The sequence below is a fragment of the Dendrobates tinctorius genome, unplaced genomic scaffold (genome assembly GCF_039654945.1).
Source record: "Dendrobates tinctorius isolate UK_male_01 unplaced genomic scaffold, ASM3965494v1 ptg000008l, whole genome shotgun sequence".
Classification (NCBI taxonomy): domain Eukaryota; kingdom Metazoa; phylum Chordata; class Amphibia; order Anura; family Dendrobatidae; genus Dendrobates; species Dendrobates tinctorius.
The window spans coordinates 49,479,079-49,506,696 of record NW_027361676.1 but is presented as its reverse complement, the minus strand read 5'-3'; the positions used below and the strand labels follow the sequence as shown (position 1 = coordinate 49,506,696).

At 41.9% G+C, this 27,618-nt stretch overlaps 1 protein-coding gene across 4 annotated transcripts in view; it reads right to left on the bottom strand.

The window, feature by feature from the left end:
• Nucleotides 1-2,779: 2,779 nt before the first annotated feature.
• Nucleotides 2,780-27,618, bottom strand: part of GALNT7 (polypeptide N-acetylgalactosaminyltransferase 7) — a 262,812-nt gene continuing 237,973 nt past the window's right edge. For 3 of the 4 annotated variants that reach the window (XM_073577415.1, XM_073577405.1, XM_073577400.1), the window contains exons 10-12: nt 12,741-12,839; nt 10,141-10,269; nt 2,780-8,329 (exon numbers count right to left, since the gene is read on the bottom strand). In XM_073577415.1, the coding sequence (XP_073433516.1) occupies nt 8,192-8,329; nt 10,141-10,269; nt 12,741-12,839 (366 nt within the window). In that variant the 3' untranslated portion in view covers nt 2,780-8,191. Of the gene's footprint in view, nt 8,330-10,140; nt 10,270-12,740; nt 12,840-24,110; nt 24,265-27,618 lie in introns of those variants that run through there. The other variant, XM_073577411.1, reaches the window with a different exon arrangement.

The following is a 27,618-nucleotide window of genomic DNA, read 5'->3' as shown; positions in this document are numbered from 1 at the left end:
AGGTTCCCCCCTGCCTAAAATCCAGGATCTTTATGATAAGAGTATTCGATCCCACGCATTGAAAATTTCATCCGATCCCTCTCACCTGGGACACTCCTCATTCCAACTACTCCCTTCAGGACGTCGCTTCAGAGTCCCCAAATGCAGCACCAACCGCCATATGAACAGCTTCTATCCACTCTCTGTTCAACAATTAAATCGTCATGTGTAGACTATATACTGTATCTGTCTTGTTAGATGTTACTTGTTGTATCTGTTATATATTATGTTGCCTCTTTGCCACAAAGAATTCCTTGTATATATGTAACATGTACTTGGCGATAAGTTTGATTTGATTGATTTTGATTGATACACTATGTCGCATTTGAAGAGACCCTGATGTACCTAAACAGTGAAAATCCCCCACAAGTGACAACAATTTGGAAACTAGACCCCTCAGGGAACTGGATAAGGCTAGTTTCACACTAGCGTTTTTGAGCGCAGCGACGGCCTGCGCACGGTCGCCGCTAAGCCCCGCCCCCTGCCGCACCTCCGCCGGTAGCTCCGCCTACCAGCGCAAGACGACGCATGTGTCCTGCGTCCTCTATCTTTATCACTGGGGGGCAGGCCGTGCACAGTCTGCTTTTGGCGGCGCATGCGTCCTTTTGACGGTGCGCTGAGCGCAACCAAACTGCAGGAGCTACCGGCGGAGGCGCGGCGCTTAGCGGCGGCCGTGCGCAGGCCGTCGCTGCGCTCAAAAACGCTAGTGTGAAACTAGCCTTAGTGATGAGCGAGTATACTAGTTATTTGAGATTTCCAGAGCATGCTCGGGTGATCTCTGAGTATTTGGATGTGCTCGGATGGTTTCTGTCGCCGTAGCTGCTTGATTTGCGGCTGCTAGACAGCCTGAATACATGTTGGGATTTCCTGAAAAAGGGTCAATCCCCTCACGTATTCAGGCTGCTGGCTAGCAGCCGCAAATCATGCAGCTACGGCGACAGAAACTAAATCTCAGAGCACATCCAAATACTAGGAGATCACCCGAGCATGGAAAATCTCGAGTAATGAGTCTATTCGCTTATCACTAATCTTGATGTGTGGTGAGCACATTGAACCCTTAGGTGCTTCAGAGAAGTTTATAATGTTGAGCCGTGAAAATAAAAAAAAAATCTAATTTTCCCCACAAAAATGTTTTTTAGTCTCAAATTTTGCATTTTCACAAGGATAACAGGAGAACGTGCACCATACAATTTGTAGTGCAATTTCTCCTGAGTACACCAATACCCCATATGATGGAGAAAACTACTGGTTGGGCACACGGCAAGGCTTGGAAGGAACGTCATTTGACTTTTTGGATGTAAAATTTTCTTTAGCAGACACACCATGTCCCATTTGGAGCGCCCCTTATGTTCCTAAACAATGGAAACCCTCCACAAGTGACCCAGTTTTGGAAACTAGACTCCTCAAGGAATGTATTTAGGTCTGTGAAGAACCTGGGGGTTCAAGGTGCTCACCACATAAGTCCAATTACAGCAATACCTTATTTATATATTTTTTATGTTATGGTGCTTTTCCACAACAAAAACTTTTATAGAAAACATAATAATTTTTGCATCGTTTTATTCTGAGAGCCATAACTTTTTTATTTTTATACTGATGGAGCTGTATGGTGGCTTGTTCTTTACGGGACAAGATGGCATTTTCATCAGTACCATGTTTATTTATATTTGTATTTTGGATCGCATTGTATTCCATTTTTTGTTTGGCGGTATGATCATAAAGCATTCTTTTGCCTTGTTTTTTATTTTTTATGGTGTTCACTAAAGGGGTTAACTAGTGGGACAGTTTCATAGGTTGGGTTGTTCCAGGCACAGCGATACCAAATATGTGTACTTTTATTGTTTGTATATTTTTTTTCCTTAAAAATATTTATTAGTATTTTAAAAAAAAAAAAAAAATTTTTTAACGTTTTTTAACTAGCGCCTATGGGACTTTTATTTTTTGCAGGCTGGTTAATGTTGTCACTATTCTATCGGACAGCAGACATAGCCGGATGGGACTAGTAGTCCCATCAGACGATGCCTGCCTACACACAGACCGCACGCACACACACAGCCGCGGACACACCCGCAGACACATGTACACACACACAGATACACAGACACCAGCACATCTTCTCCGCCCACACATTCTTCCTCCCTATCTGCAGCGTATTTCGCACGCAACTCCGCAGCAAAAACGCAGATCTTTTTAAACCTGTGGTTTTGCTGCAGATTTGACTGACTCAATGGAAGTCAATGGGTGCAGAAATGCTGCAGATCCGCAAAAAGAATTGACATGCTGCGGAAAATAAAACGCTGCGAATCCGAGCGGATTTTTCCCATTGATTAACTTTGGTTGTGCACTACACTGCGGATCCACATCAAAATCCGCAACGTGTGCACATAGCCTAAAAGTCGGAAAAAAAATTAGGCCCATACAGAAAATATTGAGCCTTTGACCAAACTTGATGTATCTTTCAATAAAAAAAGTAAAAGCTTATGATTTGCTTACAATTGTAATTCAGTAACCATAGAAAAAATGACTTAAAGATCTAACCACTGAAGCAGTAAACTTTGTGAAAATCAACATTTGTGTTAGTCTTAGAACGCTTGGCCACAACTGTATGCCTATGAGGTTGTTGCGTTTGGGCGAGGAGAACTGCCCATTGCGGTCTGTTCTTGGACCACGTATGTTGGACGTGTAAAACTGGACTTTTAAAGGAAGATATTATTTAATATGTATATAGAAAACAATGACAAAAAATTAAAATATTTATTCTTGCACCTAGAAAAACAAGCAACCCCCAAATTAACAGGAACACCCCAATACCCATAGTAAAATGCATCGGTATCTGTACAATTTCTACAGAAACATACAGTGTATCAAAAATCTGCATAAATCAAACTAAACCAATGAAGAAAATGCATAGTGGTGTTATCATATAACGCAAAAAGCATGAGATTTCTTATAGACAACAGAACAGAAAGCAGAGGTCTGCAACCTGGGAGGCTCCAGTTTTTGTGAAACGTCACACACATACGTTGTCTGGACATGCTGATTACTGTAGTTTCACAAATATGGGCTGTGGGTGGCAGACCACTGTGATACACAATTCACTCACTGTGGATTTATGAGATGCTGGACTGTCTCAATATACCCAATAATTTCACAGATCGCTGTAATTGCACTCAATACCCAAGTTACATACAAACTACCTGCACAATGTTTTCCTTCCATAATCCGTGAACGTATAGTGCATGGGTTATACAAAAAATACTATTTTGTTTATAGCCTGATCTCTTAGATTTTCCTCAATTGTTATGTAATGCGTATACTAGGACACTGTCAATCTCTCACGCCTGTTCACACTGGTCCCTTACAAGCTCCAGCTACGTGCTGTATTTTCGGGTGTACTGCGGAGCTTAGGCCGGGGTCACACTTGCGAGTGCAATGCGAGAAACTAACGCGAGTCTCTCACATCAATATCCGGCACTGCCGTGGGCACTCACACCGAAGCGTTTAGCCGGTGGCAGTACTGGGTATTGAGGAGAGAGACTCGCGCAAATTTCTCGCGTTGCACTCGGCCTTACTCTTGAAATTAGCTTGTGGTGTAAACTGCTCCAATCCACTGGGACTTGCATACTTGAGGACTACTGAGCCGCATACATATGGAAACTCCATTTTAGGTTGCAATAATATTTAGTGGTCACTAATCATGCAAGATTTGAATGACACAGTCATTAATAAATGAACCCAGCACAGACAGGGGCACTTATAGAAGTAGCCGTTATATAAAACATTTCCATCCGACAAGATAGCTATGAGAGAATCTCACCCGTTAAGCAGTTGCAATTAACATCTTTGGTTTTCTTGTTTGACATTAAGAATTGTATTGCTTTCAACTATGTTGTTTACCTTGTTTAACCCACTATATTCGGGGTAAGGTAGTAGTCCTGTCTATGCTTTATGATCTAGTATGTATTAAAAGTTTCCGCATCCCATGTCTCCTTTCAATAAGTTCCTGTATTGATTAAAAAGACAAATTGAGTCTACAACATTTTTAAAATGACATTGTCAACAGATAATGCTTTTAACTCACAATGTAAAGACAACCTGTCATCAGTATTTTATACCCCTAACTAATGGCATCTATGTAGAGGTGCTTTAGAGCTATGAAAATCCTGATCTTTCTCCTAGAAATCCTTTTTACTGCTTTAGAGAAATCCATTGTTGAGATTGTATGCTAATGAGTTGGACGTGCAGTGGGCGGGCCCTGCAGCGCTCCCTACTCCCCAGCTGCAGCCTCCTGTCTGTGAATGACTGGACATTGAAACATGAAGGACAGGAGTCAGGCAGCGGGTGGTGAATAGGGACAGAGGCAGGAGAGCTGTAGGTGCAGGGCCCGCCCACTGCACTTCAAACTCATTAGCATACAATCTCAACAGTGGATTTCTCTAAAGCAGTAAAAAGAATTTCTACAAGAAAGATCAGGATAATACTCAGACACAATCTATACGCCAGGCGATTCATGACTGCTTCCAATTTACAGATTGGTACATGAGAGAGCAGATTGATGGCAGAACTCCGGTTAAGCTGGATTAAAGTTATTTTTTGAAAATGCGGATGTGTGCCCTGGGGTGGGGGGAATTGGTTATAGTTATAAAACACTGTCTAATAGTCAAAGTACTGTAAAATTTTTACTTATCAGATGTTTTTCTGATGCTTTTATTTTATGTCTATTGCTCAATAAAGACGGTTTAAAAAAAAAAAAAAAAAAAAAAAGATCAGGATTTTCTCAGCATTAAAGCACCTCTACATACACGCCATTAGATTGGGGTATAAAATCCTGTTCACGGGTTCTCTTTGAGTTCACCTCCAAGCACAAGCTGAAATCATTTAGACTGAAGTTCCATTCATTATTTTTTTTTTTGTATATTTAGTTCAAATGTCAAAGAAAGCGTTTGACATATGCGGTAAATGTGTTTATAGGGGTATTTAGTCAGAGCCCAGAACAAGTCTTGTTGGCCTTCATCTGATTGGAATTTATAAATATCACAAAAAACAACTGTATAATGCGATATGCTTTTTTGCTGGTTTTTTTTTTTTTAAGATGATAGCTAATGGGGACTGATGGCATTGTGTGGCATCTAGTAAATATATACATGAGTGTCTCGTTACATATCTGTTAAATGGATAATGTAAATGGATAATGTAAAAGTGTATTGGTAATGGATGCCTTCCAGTGGCACCCGACAACAAAAGGCTACAACGGCTTTCATTCATTAGATAAGTCATAAGCAATGATTTATATGTTAAACAGACGCCATTATAATCTATAAAGTGACGGCCACTACAGTCTCTTTATACTGTATATGTAAGAAGCCTTTCCTCGTGCATCTGCTCATAGGAACCAAATCAGTTCTAGATTACATACCTGCTCAAAGAGGTTTGTTCTGACTGGAGATACACCTTCACAGTTCACCATGAATGTTATTTTCTTCATTAAATGGGTGTACATTTGCATGTCAGGTGGTGTGAATGGGCTTACAACATAAGAGACTTGTGGTGACGTCATAGAGAAGAGCAGCGAGACTGCGCTGGATCCAGAGAGTGACAGTAGCCGAGTATATTAATACATTCACTACATTACATGCACACACATTTAATGGAAAAAAAAATGTTCATGGGAGTGCTTCTTTAAGACTAATGTGGCTATATAGCCAATTTTGCAATCGTTGGCGTTTTCAGGGATCACTTTGTAGAACCTGTACATTTTATATTACCAGCTTAACAAGTGTGAAACAGATTATGGTGTCTTCTAATGTGCCCATCAATAAATAAATAAATTACAAGCACAATATCTTCCCATGGATATGTACCTACATAGAGGTAACTTGTGACTTTCTACTAATTTACAGGATTAAAAATTGTGTACTTAACAAATTAACAATTTTGGGTCGTACCGTTTATTCTGCCAGTCATGTAATAATGTTGGCACACGGTGTGAGAATTGAGCTGTAATGGCCATATTGAGGACATCCATCAGCATTCTGTTATAGGGAGAGCACAAAGACCACCAGTGGTCATGAATGACAGTAGGGTAGAAGGTGCACACCGATAAAGGGTCAGCTGCAAGAGGTGTCTGTATTTTAGCATTTGTGCAAATATTCTGAGTTATCCAGTAAGGGCTCATGCAGCCGTGCATGGATCTTGGACCGCAATGCATGGACTGGCCGCGGGTCTCCTGACTAGAGAGTGACCGCTTCATAAGAACTATATCAAGCTGTCATGTTCCAGTTGGGAGACCTGTGGCCAGTCCGTGCATTGTAGTCAGTCATCAGACCGAGAACCACACAGGTCTGCAAAAGCTCTTAGACCGATCAAAGCCACAATCAATTTATTTCATTAGCTCGTACGGATATAATTATCCTGTTATTTGTGCCATGAAACAGTTATATGATACTCAAGAAAAACGTTTTATGTACCGACAGTGTACATTACTTGTCAATCATCAGTTGTGTTGAGACAACGCAGCTGGTAACAGGCGCATTGTATAAAGAAGTGCATATTACAAAAGGTGAAGCAGGGATGATAACTCAGATAAAGCATCATAGTACAAGATTAATGAACAATCACCTCCGTCAACACATCAGTTGTAATACAAAATAAAATATTGGCCTGGAATTAAAAAAGATAAAAATAAAAACTGCAAGAATATGTTTTGTGAGATTCATAATAGCATAAAAAGAAAATTCACAGGTGAGAACACGCTTTACTGAAATATCTCCCACATTCAAACAACGGCTGTATATCATTGTAGTGGTAGCATCTTGGAATCCAAGAGTTACAGCTTACTTTTCTTTCTAGCACAACCTTCAAGAATTTGTCATAAACTAATAGTAGCATCTGCTTCTCAAGCATCCGTGTATTTATATGTCCATCTAGGTTACAGCTTTAGTCCCTCCGTCAGTTATCAGCGGCCTCCTGTACTTGGGGTCTTTATACCTGTGCCTTCAAGATGCATTGAGCAGCTTCCAATGCGTTTCCATCCCACGGAAACTTCAGAAAGGATGTGACCTGAACAAGAGAACCAGTCTCCAACTGAAAGGGGGGAAAGCTATCTACGGTCTGTAACAGCATGACTATCTGTATGGTTCACATGCCACCAGTATGTGTCATTTCAGGAGGAGGACCCGAGCTCACAACGTATCATGATGAAGTAGTTTCTGTACAGACCATTTCAATGATTAGTCATGTGTTACTCATGTAGGAGACCGTTTAACCTGAGATTAGCTGAAGCCTATATCCTCAACTTTTCCAGTGTCATAAAACACCACAATGGGAAAATGATGTTCTGTCACTATCGGAACATTGTGCAATATCTGGTACCGGTACTACATGGAGTGTAAAGACACGTGGAGTGTGGGTAGTAGACTTAAAAAGGACTAGACAATTTACACAGATAAAGTGCACGTTTAGAGGATGTCAATGATTTACAGGTCTGCCATGACTTATCCCAACTAAAAGAACAGTATAAATGCATGTATGTGCGTCGCATGAAGAATTATGGCCTTGTTATGTGGCTAGGGCACCAAGTCAATAGAATGTTCCCTTGAACTGTCTATGCATCCTTATATTCAAAACATTCATCAGTCACCTATTGGCTTCCACCAGAAATATCATATAAATCTACTATCCGAAAAAAATAAGAGGCACTAAGATTTTTCAGATTTTCCCATTCAAAACAGCAGCACGGACAAAGGCCACCATTGCTAAAACAAATTGCGGCAGTGCTTTGGAAAATAAAATTAAAATAAAATGGAAATCTAGTTAATCACTGAGACACAAATGATTTTCAAGTTTGTTTTAAAAACTACCTTCCAGCCCCTGAGTATAATCCCAAAAAATTATTGTCTTTATAGCTGTGTTCCTACAAACAGAGCTAGAAGCACTTTTACAGACATTATCTTGAATCAAGATGATGTAAACGTGTAAAAAGTTTAAGGTAAAAGCAGTCTTGTAAACATTAACTGCAGGAACACCCCGTCCCAATCCTGCAGATCTTCGTTCTCCTTCATTATGTGTTGAAGGCTCTTTGCTGCACACAATTCGTAGCTGCAGCAGTTCCAGGATATCTTCTGCCAAGTTCACTGTGCATTGGTCTTCCACTCTATACACTAAGGATGTTATTCATCTCCCACTTCTGTGATGATTTGCTGGAGTCACAGTCTGACAAGAACACTTTGTGAAGAACCTCAGAGCGATCCAAGCATTTTCCAGATGGGATATGGGTGAATCTGTTTATGTTCTAGGGGACAAAAAGATTTATTTTCAGAGCTTCCTACTTTGTCAAAACATATTTGATAACATTTCTCTTGTCCTAGCAGGAAATTTGTTTTAGTATTAGATCAACATTTTGGGACATCTAAAAAAAATAAATTGAAGACTAGGCACTGGCAAAGGTGGTGCATGGATTGCGGCAATCATTTTTGATACTGTTGTGGAAATATATTAATTAGTTACTGCCACATTTAGTTACTTTTTACACTCATTTCACAACTATGCCTTCATAAAAGATCACGCTGCTCCACCCTTCTGCTCTAAATCCAATGTCAGTAAAGCCCCCGTTACACACTGCGATATCGCTAGCAATATCGCTGTAAAGTCACCGATTTTGTGACGTAGCAGCGATATCGCTATGTCTGATACTTTCCTCCGACCGGCTCCCCCGCTGACTATCGCTGGTCGCGCGAGAAGGTCCTGGATCATTTCTCATCGTCAGCTTCCTGCTGGGCTTCCTGTGGTGCCGACGAGCGATGCGTGGACGCGGGCGGGAGGGCGTCTGACAGGTAAGTAGCGACCCCCGACCCCAGCGATGTCGCTGGTGAGATCTGCCTGTGTGGCAGCTCACTAGCGACCACTTAGCGATGCACCAGCGATCCATATCGTTGTCGGGATCGCTGGTTCATCGCTAAGTGTAACAGTACCCTAAGTGTGTGAGACCCACAACAGTTTGGTCAAGACATTTTATAGAGGAAACAAACAAGAGAACAGTTGTAGACAATTGAAGATCGTTTGATCCTTAATCTAAGGTCTCCTCGTAGACTGTCCTCTACAATTTAGCCATTGCGGTTTATTATTAATTGGATGAAGCAGAACACATTTTGGAAATGTATCAAGCTAAATGGGCCAGAAGTCTGGTACTATATTTATTAGGAATGTTAGACATTTTCTGAGCCTTGTTCAAGAAGGGAGTGTGGCTGAGAAGGAAAGGGTTACCCTAACATGTAATGCTATGGGAATGGGACAAATTGGCACAAATTTCTGGCAGAAATTAAGGTATTTATAGAAGATTTCCATGACTTATTATTTTCTCATATGGGGCAAAGAACTAACAAGCAGGTAGTTTCTAGTGATCTATCTGTGCTGTCCGGCGCTGACTTCTACCGGCTCAGAACAGTCACAGACTGCTCCTACTGGAGATTTCCCAGACGTTATGTTGACAGAGCAAAGTCTTCTTTTGGTCTGCTCTAATGAAGAGGCATCTCTGCCGATGTCATGCCGATTGTCAGCCAGCTCCCCAATGCATAACTGTAGGCTGTCAATCAGCATGACATATGCAGTGACGCCCTGTTGACAGAGCAGACTACAAGAGGAGGAGCTAGTCTGTTGACAGCGTTGAAATGAAGCAGGGTAATTATCGGAAGAGATTGTCCTTGTGCAGAACAGGTAGATAGTTAGTACCTACCTGTCTGTTAGTTCTTTCACCCATACAGAAAATAATAAAAATCCAGGATAACACCTTTAAAAAGAGGCATACACTTAGAAAAGACAGCCTAAAGAAAAACCAGATTTATCAAATAGCATGAACCATGGTGATACATATGGTTGTAGTCTAGACAGTCTTAAGAATACCTTGTCCAAGGCTGCACTAAGAACTAATATTGATCAATCTGCCCCGCTATTGCATTGTTGGCCTCAATAAGAAAAAGTTTTTAAATCTGGTCCATGTTGGTTAGAGTTAAACTCTACCATCAGGGCTTACTTAACTTAGGGCAAAAACTGATGAAGAATATTAATGGACTGTAATAAAGTATTTTGATTTTGTCATTCACTTACCTTAAAATATTGCCATTCCTTGTATTCATTCAAATTACAGTGCGTGATCATCACTGCTGTGCCGTCCTGCCCTTTAGTCAGACACTGATCATACTGCATCAACTGATTAGCTTCATTGATACGGAAAAGCTGATTGAGCAAAACAACATGTTTCAGTATCTGGTGCTCAATAAAAAAAATGTAGTGCTACACCTATCTACTAAATACAGTATAATGCTTTCCTAGTATGCCTCCATACAACTACTCCATGATGAGATGGGTCACGTGCATTTCCTCTGTCTAAAGCAATGAAGAAGGAAGCCTATTGCAATATACTTCAGTCTTTGTTCTTGTCTTGATTTGCACTATAGTAGAAACAGTAATACATTCCCCATGTAATTGACTTCAATAAAGATCTGGCATATTGCGATTTGGAAAGTTACACCGCAGGCCGTGTGATTCATGCAGCTCTGCGCTCCGTACTGTGAAGTGGATGTCGCTTATTGAAGCGAGGTACATGCACATCTAATTCTATCAGGTTATAAGATTTCTGCAGGAAGGACACATTATGTCACACTGATAGCTACATTTTTAGGATAAGCAACTTGGCAGTACAGAAAATATGGCTCAATATATAAGCTTATATACGCTTGATACAAGTCTGGTATACACAGATGTGACCACTCAATTTTTCTTGAATTTCAAACATTTATACAATTAGTGATTGTACTAATTCAATACCATCACACTCCATCCATTAAAAACTATAGACTATGGGGCCGATTCAAAGCTTTTACACTTGTCTTGATGGTGCCCAATATGTTCTTTCATGTTTGTGTAAAGTGGTTTCTCATGAACAAAGTTCATTTTAACCACTAGATTTTGTAGTAATAATAATAAGTTTTACAACTGGAAATGTATAAATAAAATGTTCCTGTGCTGGGATAATCTTATACATGTGCCCCTGCTGTGTACTGTGTAATGGCCGTGTCTGACCCTACAGGGACATGGTCTGATCATACCACAGCTCCTGGGCAGGGAGGGGAGCAAAAGAGTATACAGACATTACAAGACCACAAATAATTCTTTCTGTTGGGTAAAACATTTCCCTGTTTGTAAAAAAAAAAAAATAATTTAAAAATATATTTTTTTTATAAGTTCAAATCACTCCCCTTTCGCCCCATTCAAAATAAAACTTAAAAAAATAAATAATCACATGTACACATTCACAATCGCCTGATCAATAGAAAAAAAGAAGGATTAACCCGATTGCTAAACGACGTAGCGAGAAAAAAAGTAAAAACAGAATTATGTTTTTTTGGTCGCCACAACATTGCATTAAAGTGCAACAACGGTCGATCAAAAGATCGTATCTGCACCAAAATGGTATAATTAAAAATATCAGCTCGGCGCGCAAAAAATAAGCCTTCACCCAACCTGAGACCACGAAAAATGGAGACGCTACAGGTATCGGAAAATGGCACAATTTTCTTTTAACAAAGTTTGGAAATTTTTTTCACCACTTAGATAAAAAAGAAGCTAGACATGTTTGGTGTCCATGAACTCATAATGACCTGGAAAATCATAATGGTTTTAGCATTTAGTGAACCTACTAAAAAGCCAAATAAAAAACAAATGTGGGATTGCACTTTTTTTTGCATCTTCACCCATTTGCTAGTACACGACATGTTAAAACCAATGGTGTTGTTCAAAAGTACAAAAACAAGCTATCACACGGCCATATTGACGGAAAAATAAAAAGGTTATGGCTCTGAGAAAAAGGGGAGCAAAAAATGAAAACGCAAGACCAAAAAAAAGCTCATGGGGTTAAGGGGTTAAACAATATTTTACCTCAAAGAAACAATCATTTGCGATCCTGTCCTGCAATGTCTGTATCCTCTCTTTTGCTTCCTCCCCTGCCCAGGAGCTGTGGTATGATCAGACCATGTCCCTGTACGGTCAGACACGGCCATTACACAGTAGGGGCACATTCATAAGATTATCACATTTTTTTTTTTAATACATCCAATTGTGGAACTTATTAGAAGATCTATTGATTAAAATGAACATTGTTCATGGAACAACGCTGGAAACGTCTTGGGATATATCAGGTTTAATGGGAAACTGTCAGGTGACACATGCTGCCCATAGATGCTGCAGCATATTTCAGCCACTGGCTGTAAGATCACAGCCAGTCATGTGTGACTCTGAAAGGCTAAAGTGTTTCAGACAAAAAACACTTTTTTTTAATAGACACCAAAGACCAAGCTGCACTGTGCACTAGTCGTACAGTTGGGTTCCTGGCGGCTTGCCCTACCAGCTGACAATCACTGACAAATCTCTGCTTATTCGCATACGTAGGTAGATGCGGGGAGGAGTCGCCGGGGACCAGGCTGTACGACTAGTGCACAGTGCAGCTTGGTCCTTTGGTGCATTAAAAGTATGTTGGGTTTTTTTTGTGGAAACACCGTAGCCTTTCAGAGTCAAACATGACTGGCTGTGATCTTATAGCCAGTGGCTGAAATATGCTGCCCACGGTTTGGGCCTCATGTGTCACCTGACAGCTTCCCTTTAAAGGCAAGTTATGCAGAACGTATCTGAACTTCACAGATTTATCTCACCTGGTTGCCACCCATTCTATGGCAGGGGCCAAGTTCCAACACTCCTCCATTTGTATGACCCATGCTGTCAATGCAATAGCTGGAATCTAGACCTCTTATCTATAAGGAAATATATAAAGCTTTACATGATATAAACAATTATACATGATTCAGCATTAGGAAAAGTGACCTAGCAGCACGCGTACAGCGCAAGATATTCTGGATGTCATGATGTTTTGGTGTATTCTATTGTACAGTCTATTACCGCTCACTCTACACAATAAACATCATGCAAGCATGGCTCTATACAGGGACAGCCATACTATCTGCTGCAGTATCGCTTCCTATTGCAGGCAATTTATATGAAATGGACATTAATATGAAGATCGAATACAATGTGGCCATACAGCTAGAGAAAGGCAGGCAGAACCTGATGATACCAGAGGAATGCGCCAATGTTAAGTGGACCAAGTGCATATGGGAATATATGGGGTTAGTAAACACTGGATGCTCCCATACCCTCCAACAATCCTTCTATATCCACTTGGTGTTTGTAAATCTGTTTCATGATGCTGTATATTGTGGGAAGGGAATAACTTACATACATCCTGCCTGTGTCTGATTGACAGCTCTAATACCCTGCAATGCAAAGCATTAGAGAGTGTTAGATTAGTGATCTAAGCAGGGAAAGTTGATGTTCCATACTGGGGACTAAGCAAAAAAAAAAAAAAAGTTTCAAAACTATGAAAAAAAAAGAAGTTTGTAAAAATGTGAAAAACTGAAAGGGAAAGTCCGAAAAAAAAGTGAAAAAATATTTGCAAGTAAAAATACAATTTTTCTGTAAAAACTAAAGTAAAGAAAAAAAATTACATATTTGGTATCCCCGCGTCCAGAACTAACCAACCTTTAAAATGGTCATATTGTTTAACCAGTTTTGTGAACACCATTAAAAAAATAAATATGCTAAAAATATAACTGTCGTCATACTGACATACAAAACATGGAAAAAAAATCGTGATCACATAAAAAAAATAGTATCAATAAAAATGTAATCTTGTCCCTTTTTAAAGCTCCGTTGACAAAAATAAAAAAAGTTACAGCTATAAGAATATGACAATTGAGAAAACAAAGAAAACAAATAGTTTATAAAAAAGAGTTTTATGTGCAAAAGTAGCAAATGTAAAAAAACCAAACACACACACACACACACACACATACAGTATATATATATATTTATTATTACTAAGATCGTAATCACCCAAAGAATAAAAGTTATCTGATCCCTTTTACCACGCGGTGAATGGTGTGAAAAAAAAGAATACTGAATCATTTTTGAATTTCTGGTTTTCGTCCACTCTGCCACAAAAAAAGCGGAAAAAAAAGCAATAAAGTATGTAGTCCAAAATGGTACAAAAAAAGTTAACTCATCCCACAGAAAACAAGGCCCACCACAGCTTGTTCAGCAGAAAAATAAGAATATGGCGAAGCAATAACAAATCCTTTTGTTTTTTGCAAATCTGAGTTTTAGTGTGCAAAAATAGAAAATTATACAAATACATGGCGTTGCTCTAATTGCAGTGACCTGAAGAATAAAGTTGTCTAACCACGTCTACCGCACGGTGAGCAGTGTAAAATGGCGCACAAAAAATAAAGACAATTGCTAAATAGTTTTTGTTCATTTGGTTTCTCAAAAATTAAAATAAAAATCCAATAAAAAAAAGTTATGTCCTCTCAAATGGCACCAATAAAAACTTCATCTCATCCTTCAGAAAACAAGCCTTTACTCAGATTCATCGTCTTTCAACGGAAATAGAGAGTTTGTCCAAGTTCCTAGTAGTTCAGAGGTGCTGTAAAAGTGACATGGCTCCCCCCAAAAAAATCAATCCAGTAAAATTCATGCCCGGAAAGTCAAATGTTCTTCTCTTCCGATCCCCGCACTGTGCCCAAACCACACTTAACATCAGACGGTATGGCACGGCTGAAGACACGAGAACACACTTAATGGGGTTCTCTGGATCTAAGCATTGAAGATCTGTCTGCTGGACAACTCCAGTATATGATCGGTGGGGATCAGACAACAGCACACCCAACTATGAGCTGAAAATTACTCCGGCAGCTGCAGGATTGAAGTGATGTACAGGTTGAACACAGCAGCCCCAAATATTTCTTGGTAGAAGAGTACGGAGCTTCATCTCCCATTGAAGCGAATGTACTGCAATATTCAAGAAGCGGCCAACAAGCTATGTACGGGATTGCCTGTACATCGCTTAGATTAGATGCACACTATCCGGAGATTCCCATGCTGTCATCTGTGTGACAGCGCAGGAAACACCATCTCTGATCGGCGGTAACCTTACACATTATGGTCGGTCTCAGCGCTGCGGTTCCCACACTGTCAGACAGCAGCTATGACTGGCAGTGAAAAAGATACCGCCGGTTAGGCGGTACTGAGTACTACTCATCAGTGTATGCCTGGTCTCGGTGATAGCAATAAAATGTCAGTGAGATAATTAGTGCCGTGTGTGTGTATTTTAATGTACATGTATCTAATAAGAAAAAAATGGCGTGGTGGTCCCCTTAAATTTTACTAACCACTTGAAGGAAAGTGGACAGCTGGGGCTGGTGTTATTATTCTGGAAAGGGGCCAATACTCACGAAGCTTCCCAGGCTATTATTATCAGCTCACATCTGTCTGCGCAGCCTTTACAGTTATTAAAATTGGGTACCCCAAAAAAATGATGTGGGGGTCCCGCTATATTTAATAACCAGCAAAGGCTAAACAGACAGCTGTGGGTTGATATTTATAGGCTGGTAAGGGACCATGGATATTGGCCCCCTCCCAGACTAAAAACAAACAGCCGTCAGTCGCCCCAGAAATGGCGCATCTATTAGATGCACCAATTTTGGTGCTTAACCTAAGCTCTTCCCGCTTGCCCTGGTGCGTTGGCAAGTGGGGTAATGGTTTTTGGGTTGATGTCAGATGTTTTATGTCCGATGACATCAAAACCTAGGGGTTAGTAATGGGAAGGCATCTATCAGACACCCCCATTAGTAACCCCGTAATCAAAAGTAAGAAATACACACACAGAAAAAAGTGCTTTAATTGAACAAAACACTACCTGACAATTACCCTCTTTTACCCAGTTATTAAACTAATAACTTAATAGCAATCTCAATTGTAAAAACACTATACATACAACTTTGAAAAGTTTTGTTTCATAAATCAATTTCTTTTTTAATAAGTGTGTTTAAGCACGGTCATATACTGTAGAGGAGAATCTCCTGTGGTGTTACTAATGGGTGATTAAACAAGCATTTCATGCAATAGAAGAAAATGAAGACGGAGAATACCCCAAGGAATAACGCTACAATTTGAGCGTTTTTTTTTTCCTTTAAAAAAAAAAAAAAAAAGCTATCCCTATACGGTACATGTGTAAGGTTTGTTTAAAAAAGTATGATTGTCCCATTCATCTAAATATGGTTCACATAAATTCATGGACATTCTGCAGAAATAACCAAATTCATAAGAATATATATTTTTTAATAAATCTTTCACAGGTGAATATACCATAACTTAAGAGATATGCTCTCGCAGAGGATATATGATAATCTCTTCCAAGTACTCGTGAAGGGCATGTGGATAATATATTCCACTAGAGGTCAGAGTTAGAAAAGCCTCTCAGAAGGATTTCAGCAAAGTGAACTGCATATGTATGCCATTCTCAGGTGAAGAGATAAATTGGTACTTAAACCAGTTAATTGAAAGCTGGGACTAAGCCAAAATAACTACTCATATCTAGATGTAGAAAAAGGGGTAAATGCCAAATGTCCAATTTCTTCTATGTAAAACGGTGGATCATAGAAAGGTTCAACACTAATGATGCTGGGAAAATATGGGGCAAAGGGATAAAATTGAGAATTTATGCAAGAAAAAAAATGCAGTGAAACCTCTTTAACACATAATCCTGACAGTGAAAATCCAGCACAGATCTTTAGCCTGTAGTATAAATCAGAAATTTTGCAACACCAGAAGAGGAATAGGCTGTGATCACTGAATCTTTCAATAGTTCCATGTCACGATTCCATCACTCACGGTGTCAAATCTGGCCAGGCCTGTGGGGTTTCCTCCAGCTGTAGTCTTCCACAGATCCATGGTAAAGGAGTTTGTCCCTTCAATTTTATCTCACTCACCTCTGCCTCCTCCAGTTTCTGTCGATTGCAGTTTAGAGTACCGAGGTATAGAGACTCGTGGATTCTCGGGAGGTCCAAAATTTCCTCCAGTACCTAATTCACTGGAAGGGATAAGGACAGGAAAAGAGATCCTGGGGTCCAGCCGGATTCATGAAGGCTGATCGTCTGGTCAGAGCCTTCCATTCTAGGTTTGCTGGGAAAGCTGGGAGTTTGGTGGGCCCCCTAGAAGAGGGGGTATTGCCACAATTCCACCACTCATGGTGTCCTAAGGAAGCTGAGAGTGACAGCTAAACTGCCATATGGGATCAAGGGCATGCTGGGCTGTCAAGTATTGTGAGTAACAGCCCAGCTGTCCAAACTGTCTGGGCTTGTGGGGTTTCCTCCAGGTGTCACCTGTTCAGGGTAATTACCTTGCTATTTAGCTGACTGGCAATAGTTAGACCAAAGCCAGTTGTAGCCTTGCTCAGTGGTGCGTTAGTTCTGTGTTCTGATAATATGATTTTTGTTGCTGGACCTTCGTTACTTGACCCTGGACTGTGCCTCTATCAGTTTGTCTTATCCATTTGTCTTTGGCGTATCCTCTAGGCATTTGACTTCGGCCTCCTTAACTTCCCTGCCTCATGGCTTGGCCGTGAGAAGTGAATAAGCATCACGTAACAACTGGCCATATACAATTTTTTTCCGCCAGTAAGGATCCTATTCACACGCTTTGTTATCAGGTGATTAATCTGACGCAAATGATTCAGGAACTAGCTAAAGCGCACCATAATATTGAATCAGCCAGTTCCAGGCTCAGGTGTTTAGCTTTATGAAAGCCCCCTATAGCTCTTCACTGCCAGCAGTGACTCACATCTGTACCTTCAAACGTGCAGTTCACCTCTTCCGAACCTGCAGGGGCCCCTCCTAATCAATTTTCAGGAAAGAAGAATCAGTTTAGAGCATTCATCGAGAGCTGTAAGTTATTTTTTTACCCTGCAACCTAGGTCTTCAGGTGAGGAGTCCCGGCGAGTAGGAATAATGTCTCTCCAGCGAGGAGGCCCTCAGACTTGAGTTTTTACTGTGCCCACAAGTCTCAGATCAAGTTTCTGTTGACGCCTTAGGGTTAAATTTATTACAAACCTGACAAAATCCAGGTTACTGAGGCTATGATCATGAGCCTGAAATAGGGAAGCCGCACTGCTGAGGACTATTGTAGCGAATTCCAACAATGGTCCACTGAAATTCAGTGGAACGATTTGGCCCTAAAGTGTCAATTGCATAGAGGTCTGCCCAAATCATTTAAGGACGATCTGGCCCTTGTTCTTTGGTGGAGGCAATAACCTAGGCCATGTGGTTGACCGCAGAATTCCAGAGAGGCGTGGTGGACAGCATGGTCCTTGTATACTCCCGTGAAGCATGTCAATTTACCTAAGGTGAAGCTAATGGAGGTCAGAGTTGCCAGTTATAGAGCTGTGGAGAAAAAAAATGTAGACAACATCTTTGGACTGTCTACACTGTGGTCCTGCAGGACATTTTTTTTTTTTTTTTTTTTTTTTAAAAGGACTGTCCAACTCACCTTCAAGCAAGCAGTTGAGAAAACGCCTAAGTCTGGGTGACCGTCTAGCGGGTCACCCAGACTTCCAGGGACCCTTTCTCTCCTCAGATAAAGTACTGCTTAAAACGGTTTTGTCCTTCCAAGAACCAGGTATTGCTAGCACTGGCTTTCATTGACTGTGGGTCTGCAGCTCACTTTATTGTTTTGGGACTGGTTCTGTTATTAGGATTTGGGACAGTTAGTCTGGAAAAACCCATTCAAATTTTTGCTACTGATAAAACACCGCTACTTCAGAACTTTGGCAAAAGGGTAACAGAGTAATTCAAGCTTCTAGTGGGAGCACTTCACTCTGAATCCATTTCCTGTCTTATCTTGGATAATTTATCTGCTAGGGTGGCACTGGAGCTTCCATGGCTGCTTATTCACAATCCTGTTATTGATTGGTGTCAGAAGGAGATTGCCAAGTGGAGCTTCAATTATCATAAGAAATGTTCAATTTCTGTAAAAATATTCTCTGCTAGTCTGGTGGGGTACCTGAAAGACTTCGGAGATGAGATTTTAAAAAAAAGAGGTGGAGACATCATCTCTGCATCGTCTCTATGATTGTGCTTTTATTCTTATTCCTAATGCCAAATTACATAAAGCTTGCCTTTATTAATTGACTGTACAACCATAAGAATCATGTGAACAAAAGTTTATGGATTGGTCATATAGATCTTTCCTCCTTCCCTGTAACTGCTGTATTTTTCTTTGCAAAAAAAAAAAAAGCCAAAAGATAGTGGCCTCCGTCCTTTCCTTAATTTCCGAGAACTTAACAAAATCATGGTTAATAATACATACCCACTTCTCATCCCCGACCTTTATAATCAGCTAATGGGAGATAAGTGGTTTTTAAACTAGACCTTAAAGGGGCTTACAATTTGATATGCATTAAAAAGAGTGATGAGTGAAGAACTGCATTTTTAACGTCTGAGGGTTTATTTTAATCTTGTCATGCCATTTGGGTTAACCAATGTGCCAGCAGAATTTCAAAACTTTATAAATGTTATTTTTTATGATTGCATTGGGAGATTTATTGTGATTTACCTTGATGATATTTTAATTTTTCCATTGATTTGGATTCTCACCAGGAACATATCAGTGTCGTATTATAAAGGTTAAGGCCTCTTTCACACATCAGGTTTTCGCCGTCAGGCGCGATCCGGCGCTTTTGACAGAAACCGGATCCGGCGAAATGCAATGCCGGATCCGGTTTCCCCCCCCAATTGACTTGCATTTGCGCCGGATCGCGCCGGATGGCCATGCGTTTCATCCGGTTTTCGCCGGATCCGGCAATGTGTCGCGATCCGGCGTCTGGAAAAAACGGTGACTGTAACGTTTTTTGTCTCCGGCGAAAGAGCCGGACACGCCGGATCCGGCGAGTCCGGCTTTTTCACACAATGAAAGCCTATGAGCGCCGCAATGCGCCGGATCCGGCGAAAGCCGGATCCGTCGGCCGGATCCGGTTTTTTGGTCTGAGCATGCTCAGTAGCTCTGCCCACAAGACATATATAAAAGCAAGACAGTGGGACCCACAGCCACACCCAACATGCCACCCAAGACAGCAACCAGGCGCAGGAGAAGGCAGGAGACCACTGCAGCACCATCCGCACCACCACCACCCCAAATGGAGCAGCAAATAGAACATGCTGAGGAGGGGAGGCCAGCAGCAGATGAGAGACGGTAATTATCAAATAACCCATTCCTCCAAACTAGGGCTATTGAATATCAAGCTATTCATTGGCCCTTTGTTTCTCTTTATTCAACAGCCGCCCAATAGATGCAGCAGCAGCAGCAATGGCAGCAGCTGGAACACCACCCACAGGCATGGAGTGAGGCCACCAGGAAGACAGCACATCATCTTCTGGGAGCCCTCCCTCGCATCGTCAGCGTTTGACGGTAAGTTTTTATTTCCAAAATCCATCTTCTCTGTAATATATGTCTATTCATTGCCTTTTATTTCAAAACAGGAATCACAAGATGAAGAGGAGCTCCCAGAAGAAGAAGGAAGGGGTGGACAGACACCTGGAGTGGGCTCACAATTGGTAAGTTTTTTGCATCAAACGCAGAAACACAACATCACACTACACACAACACATAGAAAACAATGTTCTGCAGACCACACACAGCAAACAAATGCCTACATCCAAAGACATAACATTTTTTGTTTTCTTCTCTAGTCTTCCCAATCTGGTGCTTGGCCAAGAGGTCCTCGCAGTGCCTCCCAGGGTCGTCGGCGACAGCAACGCGGCGGTCACCAGCGTGTAAGTATAAATATTTTTGCTTTGTTTTTTTGCACTTTTTATTTCATTTCTTTTGTGGAGGCTAATTATGTTATTTTTGTCTTTTTCTTTAACAGCCTTCACAGCGTGCTCCCGACTCTGACGGTGAGGATGGAGGGATTGATGTGGACCGCCTCATCGATCTCGTCAGAGAAAGGGAGCCGCTCTGGAATATGGCTGACCGCCGCCACGCTGACCTGATCGTTACCCGACGACTCTGGGAGGAAATCTGTTCGCTCCTTGTTGGCCGCTGGGAGGACCTCGAAGCTCGGGCCCAGATTAAAGAGCGTAAGTATATACAGTACCGGTTGCTTGATGTAAACCAGTGTTTCCCGAACTCCAGTCCTCGTGGTCCCCACGGATCATGTGTTCAGGATTTCTATTTACTATAGAAATCCTGAAAACATGACCCCTGGGGACCATGAGGACTGGAGTTTGGGAAACACTGATGTTGTATACTAACCACTCCTTTCTCGTTTCAGGGAACAGAATTGTGAATCGGTGGCGGTCTGTGAGAGATCGTTTCAAGAAGGAGTTCAATAAAGAGATGCGGGCCCCGAGTGGATCTGGAGGACGCAGGAGCAAGTACAAGTACGCAGAAGCCCTGTCGTTCCTCCGGGAAACAATGGTCACCAGAAGGTAAATATTACACACCACATGTGAAAAAAAATGTTATATGTAAATTTTTTTTTCAGCCAGGGCCATACCATGTCAGTATTTTAATTGTTTTTTTTTCTCTTTATTCCACAGCACGGTGAGCAGCACTCGGGAGCCGGCACGATTGGACCCTTCTGAGGCGATCCCTGAGGAGACCGGCACCGAGGGACACTTCGACCGCCCCGGTACATCTGCACCTTCCCAGCCTTCCCACACATTCGACCCATCTGTCCCATCCACCAGCACAGGAGCATCGTGGCCGCCTACATTACATGAAGCTGCTGGTGAGGAGATCGCTTTCCCTTTACCCCACCCTTCTGCCCCTGCCACCTCTAGTACACCTGCGGGTACTGGGCGGCAGCGGCAGAGGGGTCAGGAAAAGACTTATGCGCCAGAGTTCTTGCATCTGAATGCATCTTTCCAGAACTGTCTAAAAGTCTTGTCAGAGCAAATCTCCGCAGGCTATCAGCAGATCAACTCCAGCATTCTGGAGGTGAAGACACTTCTGCAAACCATGCATTCAGAAGCAAGATCTTCGCCAAACCACACCTTTTTCAGGTCTGTTGTGGAGCGCATGGAAACGCTCTCTCCTGCCCAGCAGATGCATGTAATGCATTCATGCCACGCTGCTCTCCAGCAAGTTACCTCCCAACCTCCTCCTCCTCCCACCACAGTAGTTCCTCCACCTGCACCCCCTCCAGCCACTTTCCATCCTCCCCCTCCTATTACATCTACACCCCCTCCAGCCACTTTCCATCCTCCCCCTCCTATTACATCTACACCCCCTCCAGCCACTTTCCATCCTCCCCCTCCTATTACATACCATCCACCTCCAGCCACTTTCCATCCTCCCCCTCCTATTACATACCATCCACCTCCCCAGCACCAGCAACCTCCCCAGCACCAGCAACCTCCCCAGCACCAGCAACCTCCCCAGCACCAGCAACCTCCCCAGCACCAGCAACCTCCCCAGCACCAGCAACCTCCCCAGTACCAGCAACCTCCCCAGTACCAGACATCTCCCCAGCACCAGCAACCTCCCCAGCACCAGCAACCTCCCCAGCACCAGCAACCTCCCCAGTACCAGCAACCTCCCCAGTACCAGACATCTCCCCACTTCCAGCAACCTGCCCCATACCAGACATCTCCCCACTTCCAGCAACCTGCCCCGTACCAGACATCTCCCCACTTCCAGCAACCTGCCCCGTACCAAACTCCTTCCCCATACAACTTGCCATCAACATCATCTGCTCCTACAGTCCCTGCCCAACCCTCCACTCCACCACCCACCACCTCTTCTGCTTCTCACATGTCCACCCATTCTGTAGTTTTTTCCACACCTTCACCTCTAACTGTTCCTTCCCCACCACGATCCCAGTCCTCTCTCCACACTCCCAGTGTCGAAGTGTCCCGCAGCCCCTACAGCAGTATTTCCACCACACACTACACAGAATTATAATGTGTGTATTTAAATAAAAATGACCAGTTTTATGGTTTCAGTTTTATAGTTTCAAAGTTTTATTAAACAAGTTTATTAAAATTTTAAAAAAGTTTACTAAAAAAAACATTTTTCAATAAAAGTTAAATTATTTTACACTGGTTGTCTGTCATTTCTTTCTGCGGCGAAAAAGGTTAAATACAGGGTATTTAAAAGGTGAAATGGTATTCAAAACTAGGTATATAACTGTGGGTAAATTTTAGCTTTTTGCCACAGTTGTGTTCCTGGTTGTGTTTGAAGCAAAGTATTTCACCTAAAAAGTTGTGTTTATTGTTGGTGATTTCCTAACAATGTACACAACTTTTGTTAAAAGGTGAAATACTTTGCATAAAACACAACCAGGTACACACCTGTGGCCTAAAGCTAAAAATAGAGACCATGACAAGATAGCCAACTTTGGTTGGCAAAGGTATATACTGTTGGTACAGAAGGTACACAAGTTTGGTTAGGGCACAAATCTTTCACACTCTGTCATCCTGCCAGTGTACTCTGCCTTGAGGTGACATAAAGTATAGTGCAAAATTGTCCCTCATTACTGAAACCGTCACAGAACTTCTAGTGGTAATGTCATGGTAATCTTGCAAGGTGGTTTCTTCAGAGGTGTCCTCAATGGAAATGGGTTCCTTGCAGATAACAAAATTGTGGAGTACCACGCACGCTTTGATCACCTCGTCCACAGTTTCTGTCTTGAGGTTGATCGCAGTCAATAGGACCCGCCATTTGGCTGTCAGAATACCAAAGGTACATTCAACCATTCTTCTTGCTCTTGTGAGGCGGTAATTAAAAATGCGTTTTGGTCTTGTCAATCCTCTGCTAGAGTACGGTTTCAAAAGGTGTTCTGACAGCTGGAAGGCTTCATCCCCTACACAGACAAATGGCATAGGTGGACCAGATGTTTGCAGCAGCGGTCTAGGTGGTGGGAACTGGAAGGTGTTTCCATACAGTTTACGCCCCATGGCAGACAGTCTGAAAACTTGAGAGTCATTGGAGCGGCCATAGGCCCCAATATCAACCGCAATAAATTTGTATTCCGCGTCAGCGATGGCCATGAGGACAATTGAAAAATATTTCTTGTAATTGAAATATTCCGATCCCGATCCAGCTGGCTTTACAATGCGGATATGTTTCCCGTCCACAGCGCCCAAGCAGTTTGGAAACTGACATATCTGTTGAAACTTGTCAGCAATTTCAATCCACCTCTCTGTTGTGGGCTCTGGTAAAAACTCTTCAGCTAAGGAGTCCCACAGTGCACGGCATGTGTACTTCACAATTCCAGATATGGTGGAAATCCCGAGTCTGTACTGGAAATGCAGTGACGAAAGGGATTCTCCAGTTGCAAGAAATCTGTGGGGAATTAAAAAACAATAAATTAGTTTTAAATCACAGCATTACATACCAAAACTGACCTATAACACTTGGAGATACAAATTACCACCAACAAGATTGCAGTGAAAGTGTGCTCTGATGCGATCATATCCAATAAATGTGGCTTACCTTAAAGTCACCATCAGACGCTCTGCGGGTGAAACAGAGAAGCGGCAATAGGTGTCCGCTTTTCTTATGAGGTGTGCAATGCGCTCCACCAAGTAATCAAAATTCTCCATTTTCATCCTAACATATCCAAAAAATTTATCCGGGTTTCGTCGAAGGTCCATGCATAGTGTAGAATAGACCCCACGCGTCATTCTCTTGGCTGTGATGGGGTGGATCCACAAACGTCGTCTACGATGCCTGATGCGCTGCTGTCTCGCTCTCTCCTTCTCCAGAACAATCACCCTCAAACGATTTGCCTCCGCTGTAAAATCCGCCAAGTTCTTCAAAATATTTCCAATGACAACATCCATCTTCGCCAGTAACTTGCTCTTCTCTCCAACCTGCACTTTCTCCTCTACAACCTGTCAAAGAAGGGCTGTAGGAACACGCTATATATAGTTTTCCAGTAGCGAATCCCGTTCGGAAGGCCACAAGGGTCAATTTTAAAAACCGGATCCGGCGTAATCCGTCGAAAAAACGGATAGAAAAACGGATGAACCGGATGAGACGGATCCGGTTTTGTCTGTCCAGAAAAAGACGGATCCGGCAGAAAACCGGATCCGTCACATCCGGTTTTAAGAAACATTTGCCGGATCCGGCGTTCCGGCACGACGCCGGATCGCGCCTGACGCCGAAAACCTGATGTGTGAAAGTAGCCTTAGAGAGAATTCATTGTCTGTTAAAATTCAGAAATTAATTTTTTTCTGTTCTGGAAAGATTTCATTCCTGTGGTTTACTTTATCAGCTGATGGGTTTAAGAATAATCCTGTGAAGGTGCAAGTCATAGTAGATTGGGTTCAACATATCAACCGGGGTCAAAGAATATGAAGGCTGACTCATTAACACGCAGTCTTAATTCAGTCTCTCCACGAGAACCTCCATTCTCCCTAAGGGCATTGTGATTTCTGTGGTATCCTCCAAGTTGGAACTAAAAATCCGTAAAGTCTAGTCATTGTCTCCTTCCGCCACTCCATGGTCCAAATTACTTGTACCTGTGTACTTAAGATTGCGTCTATTGCAGGAGTTTCAGGAATTCCGTCTTGAGTGGTCATATGGAGGTCTCAGCTATGCAGAAAACTATTACTAGAGTCTTTGGGGGGCTGTATTTGAATAATGATCTTAAACATTTTGCATCAGATTGTGAAGTTTGTGTACGAGTTAAAGTCTGTTATAACCGGCCGACCGGGGAATTTGGCTCCATTGCCAATTCCAGAAAGACCATGGACTCATCTGGGCTTGGATTTCATCACAGATTTGCCTCTGTCTGGTGGGAAAACTGTTATTTGGGTGGTGGTTGACAGACTCATTTTGTTCTTTTGTCAAGGTTACCTAATGCAGAGACACTCTCCATGATGTTTATTTGTCATGTGAGATTGCATGGAATTCCTCTTAACATTGAATCTGATAGGGGAGTGCAATTTGCCTCCAAATTCTGAATTGCTTTTTGTAAGAAACTGGGGATTGACTTGTCATTTTCCTCTGCCTAACAACCTGAAACCAATGGTCAGACAGAAAAGACAAATCAATCTTTGGAACAAATTTTAAGGTGTTTTTTGAGGTTCGGGAGTAGAATTTTTCTTCATTATTATCTCTTGCCAAGTTTGCCTTTAACCCCTTCACCCCCAAGGGTGGTTTGCACGTTCATGACCGGGCCAATTTTTACAATTCTGACCACTGTACCTTTATGAGGTCATAACTCTGGAACGCTTCCATGGATCCCGGTGATTCTGACATTGTTTTCTCGTGACATATTGTACTTCATGTTAGTGGTAAAATTTCATTCAAATAACTTGCGTTTATTTGTGAGAAAAACGGAAATTTGGCGAAAATTTTGAAAATTTCGCAATTTTCCAACTTTGAATTTTTATGCCCTTAAATCACAGAGATACGGCACACAAAAAACTTGATAACTAACATTTCCCACATGTTTACTTTACATCAGCACAATTTTGGAACCAAAATTTTTTTTTGTTAGGAAATTATAAGGGTTAAAAGTTGACCAGCGATTTCTCATTTTTACAACACCATTTTATTTTTAGGACCACATCACATTTGAAGCCACTTTGAGGGGTGTATATGATAGAAAATACCCAAAAGTGACACCATTCTAAAAACTGCACCCCTTAAAGTGCTCAAAACCACATTCATTGTGCAATTTGTCCTGAGTACGCAGATACCTGATATGTGGGGGGGAACCACTGTTTCGGTGCATGGCAGAGCTCAGAATGGAAGGAGCGCCGTTTGACTTTTTCAATGCAAAATTGGTTGGAATTCAGATTGGACGCCATGTCACGTTTGGAGAGTCCCTGATGTACCTAAACAGTGGAAACCCCCTACAAGTGACCCCATTTTGGAAAGTAGACCCCCCCAAGGAACTTATCTAGATATGTGGTGAGAACTTTGAACCCACAAGGGCTTTACAGAAGTTTATAACGTACAGCGGTACAATTAAAAAATCATATTTTTTCCACAAAAATGATCTTTTCACCCCAATTTTTATTTTCCCAAGGGTAACAGGACCCTAAAAGTTATTGTGCAATTTGTCCTGAGTACGCTGATACCCCACATGTGGGGGTAAACCACTATTTGGGCGCATGGCAGAGCTCGGAAGGGAAGCAGCGCCATTTGACGTTTTTGGCTGGAATTGAGATCGGACACCAAGTCGCGTTTGGAAAACCCCTGATGTACCAAAACAGTGGAAACCCCCCACAAATGACACCATTTTGGAAACTAGACCCCCTAAGGAACTTATCTAGATGTGCAGTGAGAACTTTGAACCCCCATGGGCTTCACAGAAGTGTATAACATAAAGCCATACAATTAAAAAAATCATATTTTTTCCACAAAAATGATCTTTTCACCCTCAATTCTTATTTTTCCAAGGCTAACAGGGCCCTAAAAGTTATTGTGCAATTTGTCCTGAGTACGCTGATACCCCACATGTGGGGGTAAACCACTATTTGGGCGCATGGCAGAGCTCGGAAGGGAAGCAGCGCCATTTGACTTTTTGGCTGGAATTGAGATCGGACACCATGTCGCGTTTGGAAAACCCCTGATGTACCAAAACAGTGTAAACCCCCCACAAATGACACCATTTTGGAAACTAGACCCCCTAAGGAACTTATCTAGATGTGTGGTGAGCACTTTGACCCCCCCAGTGCTTCA